We start from the raw sequence: 4,763 nt of genomic DNA, 5'->3' as shown, positions 1-4,763 counted from the left end.
GCGAAAAAATGAAGGAAAAGTAAAATTAAACACAGAAAAAAGCTGTTGCTTGGGGGAGCTCGCGACGAGGCTGCCATACTCGGCGCCATCTTTTTCATCTCTTTTTCATCTTTTTCATCATCATTATTATTATTGTTGTTGTTGTTGTTGTTATTATAATTATATAATATATTTAATTGAAAAATGTTGAAACTGCAAAACCTCGAGGGATTTTGAAAAAACATGTGCTCATTGGCAAGTGATGGCAACCACTTGTTTCAGAAAAGACATGTTTATTATGTTATACTGCCCTGCATTGTTGTATTTTCTATTCCATAATGCACCAAAGTCTTGGAGTAGGTGATAGGTCAGGTCTGGTCTGGACGCAGGCCAGTTTACCAGCTGACTCGTACTTGGCAACATTTGACATTGTTTGCTATTGTACTGCTGAAATAAGCCAGTACTTCCCTGAATGGCAGCATATGTTGCTCAATAACTTGTACTTATTGTTCGGCATTAATGGAGTCTTTACAGATGTTACACATGTCACATCATGGAGGGCCTGCGTATAAATGTCTATGAACTGTAAGTGTTCTTCTTTTTTTCATGGGAAAGTTTAAAATTGCGACATTAGTGGTGAAATGTGTTCACTGGTGATGACTTCCTGAGCCCACGGAGTCCTTTCTACAGCAGAATGTTGTCTATTTTAGGGCACCAAAGCTCAGTATTGGTCTTTGGCTTTGTTTTTTATTTACAGAGATTTCTCTGATTTCTCTGAACCTTTTATTACCTTTATTTGTACAGTGTATGATGAATTAGCTAAATTGTTTGCAGTTTTTCTTAATTAAGAAACAGAAGTCTTATTTTGTAATTAAAGTCTTATTCATAACGGGGGAACCCCTCTTCATATTTACTTCTAAAAACTTCAAGTCTTACAGCCTTAAAATGGGATCAAATCCAAAAACATGCATTAAAAAATGAATGAAATAAAATTTCTTAGTTTCAGCATTTGACATGTTGGCATTGTGTTATTTGTAATTAAATATAATGATTAAAAGATTCACAAATGATGGCATTCTGTTATCTTTAACATTTTACATAGATCCCCATTGATCTGGGTGCGGTTCTGGTGCTTTGATGTCTATTTCAAGGGGTTTTTTTTCTACAAACAGCATTGCCAAAATTTGAAAGTATTGAAAAGAGTTATAGACAGGCCTACTTTGAAATTTGAAACTTCATGTGTACATTTTTTTTGTGTCTCAGCTACTTAAACTGCAGTAAATGGGAAGTTATAAATTGAAAGCTGGAACTCTCGCAGCTCTCATTTATCTTCAACTTCAAATGGAAAACCAGCATTTTTTTTCTCTGTCTTTCTGTAGTGGAGGAAAACTGCTCCTCGGAAAACCACCAGCTTTCATACAAGAAACCCTTCATTGGTAGTTCACCAAGTGAAGGGGAATCGTACTATCACCCCTCCTCCTATCCCCCTCCTCCACCCGGTCTATCCAACAACCCAGCCCTGGGGCTCACTGACTCTCCTTACAGCTCTGACATGGGACAGCGTCAGGCCTGCATGTTTGCCGGATCGGAGCCCAGAATGGATGAACTCAGCTGTGCATCCTGGTCATACCCCTGCCCCATCCCGACTGCCATGACCCCAATGGAGCCCTACCCGCCTTACACCCCTCATCCACCCTACAGCTCCAGTCCTCAGGGCTCTCGACTCAGCGCTATAGCCCACCAGACCTCTCCGCCACTCGGAGAACACATCACCAACGATCCCTACCAGAGACAGAACTCCGCACCTCCATCTCAGAGCTCCCAAAACATTCACAGCAGGCAGCTCGGCTCTCCTCTCAGAGAATATCCCCGATACACGCCCAATCTGTCTCCTCCTCTCTACCACACACTAGAGACGCACACACACATCCGATGTGGGGTGCCAGAATGGAGTGCAGCCTCCTAACTAAACCAGAGGATATATCTAAAGACTGATGAGTGGACAGAGATTCCTAGTCCCAAATTTAAAGAGTCTTCTTTTCGCTCTTCTGAAAGAAGCTGCACTACATATGGACTAAATATGATATTAATTTTGTAATATAATTGTGAAAAGTGTGATCTTGTGCTGTGTGAAGCGGTCTCATCTGTTAGTCATATTTCTCCCCTCTGCTGGAAGGAGTAGTAGATTGTTCAGGACAGGACCTGGACAACAATGATGCTCCAGATGTTCACAAAAGAAAAGCTCCTTCTAACTGCAAAGTGAAAATCAAAGTTTGTGTTTTGTTGTCTTTGCGTAACTCAAAGACTGGTGTGATTCAAATGTTTGCGCTGTGAGCACTAGGCTTGTTCTCCTCTCAGTGACTCCCACTTTTTTTTTGGTATTGTAAAGGATTTAAATTGTGACCCACTGTCAGACAGGCAGTGACATTTACTGACCAAAATAATCTGAGCTCTCACAGCAGAGCCTAAGGGAGATATTTTTCCTCTTTAGTGTTCAAAGCGCAGCTCTATGCTCAGTCTCGGTGAAGGAGAAAAGGCATGAGTTGTCCGAGTGAGTGTGTGCACGCGTGAGCCTGTGTATATGTAAAGCCTATGTCAGCTCAGCTCAAGAATGCTATGAGTTCATTTCCAATGAGACAGGCAGTGGTAGCTGCAGGCACTGCACCATCGAGATAAACAGTTTGTTTAGACCGCGCTACAGGCCCAAAGACCTGTAAACACTGTTTCCACTGCATTCTGGGTAAATGCACAACTCAGCGTCACACAGCTGTCACCGCTGTCCTCTCAGTCACCCTAGCCTGACCAATCAGCTTGCTCTACTCACTCGGAACACGCCAATGAGCGCGTGGCTTTCTTTTATCCTTAGCTGACCAGTCGGATCAGGAGTGCAGCGCGTGTTATGCGTGCATGCGTTGGGCCCATTTTTGTTTGTTTGTGAATTATTCATGAGTCCAGTGGTGATCCTTGACACGTGGGGATTGCTCAGCAATCACAAAGAAACACAGAGCTGTAAATGTTGATACACCAACTCCTGCTGTCTTTTCATTTTAAATCTGGATTAGTTCCTGTCATACATACAGCCTTACTTCATTGCTTGCTGGTTTTGGTTAGGTACGCACATTTCCCTGCAGTCCTTGGGACACTTTCATCCTTGTAGCTAAATGTGAAAAACAAGCAAACAAAAGAAACAAACAAGAAGTGTGGCCCTTTTTGTGAAGAATAGATACAGGCCTCTGTTTTATGTGTTAACAGTCTGTTTTTTTATATCTCTGCCCAGGTGTTTTAACATGCAGTAACTTGTGATATGGTGCTCTAACATTACAAATTATTCATCCAGAGAGAAGATCCTCATCATTCCTTGATATCTATTCGATTTGTGTGTGTGTGAGAAGGTGTGTGCGTGACGTTGAAATAAGAATTGATTGTTCTTTTTAGTTTGTTTTTTTTAGCCCTGTTCCTGCCAATAGTATTTATTACTCTAGATTTGTAAAGAATAATTTGTTGTTTGTGAAATAAGATGGTATTGTTCGGAGATCATTGTTTCTCTTTGAGGGTTTGTTTCCAGTTTTGCCCTCCATCTTCAAGTGGTGATAAATATTTGTGATAAACAAACTTTTCTGTTCTATGAAATTACAAAAAAAGGGATTTATAAACAGAAATTGAATAAATTTTTGAGAGAAAGTCCTTTGGTTGTAGCATTCTTCTTTGTGATTAGGCAGCAAACACAGCAAGGACAAACGATTAACATTCCCGGCGGGTTATTTAAAGTATGTTCGGCACCTCTGGAGTGGAAACTCTTTTAAGTGGAGGGCAGTTTATCTATTTTGAGGCATGTATGAATTTGAAAGATCTGATAACAAGTGTAAGCTCATTCAACAGTGTTGGAGAGAGTTGTTTAAAGTGTAAGAGTGTTTACTATGCTGTCTTATCAAGCATAATGGACCCCAGTGTCTGTTACTCTTCTTCTCAGCAGCCAAACCTCCAGAGCAGTCTGGGAGCTGCACATACCTTGTCCACCTCTTCTTATCTCTGACAGGTTGTTTGGCATCTCTAGTCTCCACCAGCTGGACCGCCTCACTGACAACCTGCTGCCCAGAAAAGGGAGGGGTCTGTTGGGATCGAGGACAAAGGAAGGTGGGGGTGTGTTGGTGGTCCCCACACTTCTCTTAGACTCCTTTCCAAATTGCCGTTTGCCATCCTGCCGTCTCATGTTCCTGTGTCTCCACAAGAAAAACCTTGTATATTGCTACACCTGACAATTCAGAACTGATTTTTTTCTTTTATTGCAAAAGTGTTTAAATAGCCTTTAACCATTGTATTTTAATTGTACTTTATGTTTGTTAGAAGTTTTCAAACTTTCCTTTCCCTTTTGTTCCTTTTGTTCCTTCCTCTGTCTCTCATACACCATGAGGTCAAAGGCTAAGCAGGCAGCTCTTTAGAGGGTCTGTTCCTCGTTAACCCTTTCGTCTCCAGAGACAAAGGATCTCTGGGGCCTCCAATGCTACAAGGAGAATCAGAGAGTTTCATGCCTGCTTATAGTGTGAGGGGGCTCTGTGATGTCTCTTTATGGCTGGGAAGTTAAGAGTAAAGTGCTGGGTTAAGTGTTGAGGTAATATTAAACACAGCAAGCGCAGGTTGTGTGTGTGGTGTGTGTAAAGGACCTTAATTAATCAGTGGAGGACTTTCTCAGACCAGCTGGTTAGACAGTAGATTGATGAACCTTTGTGATCAAAGAGCCTAAGTGGTGCTTATCATTATCTCCCCATCACCCCCCTCCAGCACGC

At 41.7% G+C, this 4,763-nt stretch overlaps 1 protein-coding gene across 2 annotated transcripts in view; it reads left to right on the top strand.

Moving 5' to 3' along the window:
* Positions 1-3,664, top strand: part of tbx5b (T-box transcription factor 5b) — a 17,405-nt gene extending 13,741 nt beyond the window's left edge. For both annotated transcript variants that reach the window (XM_005722241.1, XM_005722240.1), the window contains exon 9: positions 1,359-3,664. In XM_005722241.1, the coding sequence (XP_005722298.1) occupies positions 1,359-1,945 (587 nt within the window). In that variant the 3' untranslated portion in view covers positions 1,946-3,664. The remainder of the gene's footprint in view (positions 1-1,358) is intronic.
* Positions 3,665-4,763: the final 1,099 nt, after the last annotated feature.

Source organism: Pundamilia nyererei, unplaced genomic scaffold (genome assembly GCF_000239375.1).
Source record: "Pundamilia nyererei isolate P.nyererei 1_Seehausen unplaced genomic scaffold, PunNye1.0 scaffold00006, whole genome shotgun sequence".
Taxonomy (NCBI): domain Eukaryota; kingdom Metazoa; phylum Chordata; class Actinopteri; order Cichliformes; family Cichlidae; genus Pundamilia; species Pundamilia nyererei.
The sequence above is the reverse complement of the archived record's forward strand: the minus strand, read 5'-3'. Positions and strand labels throughout refer to the sequence as shown.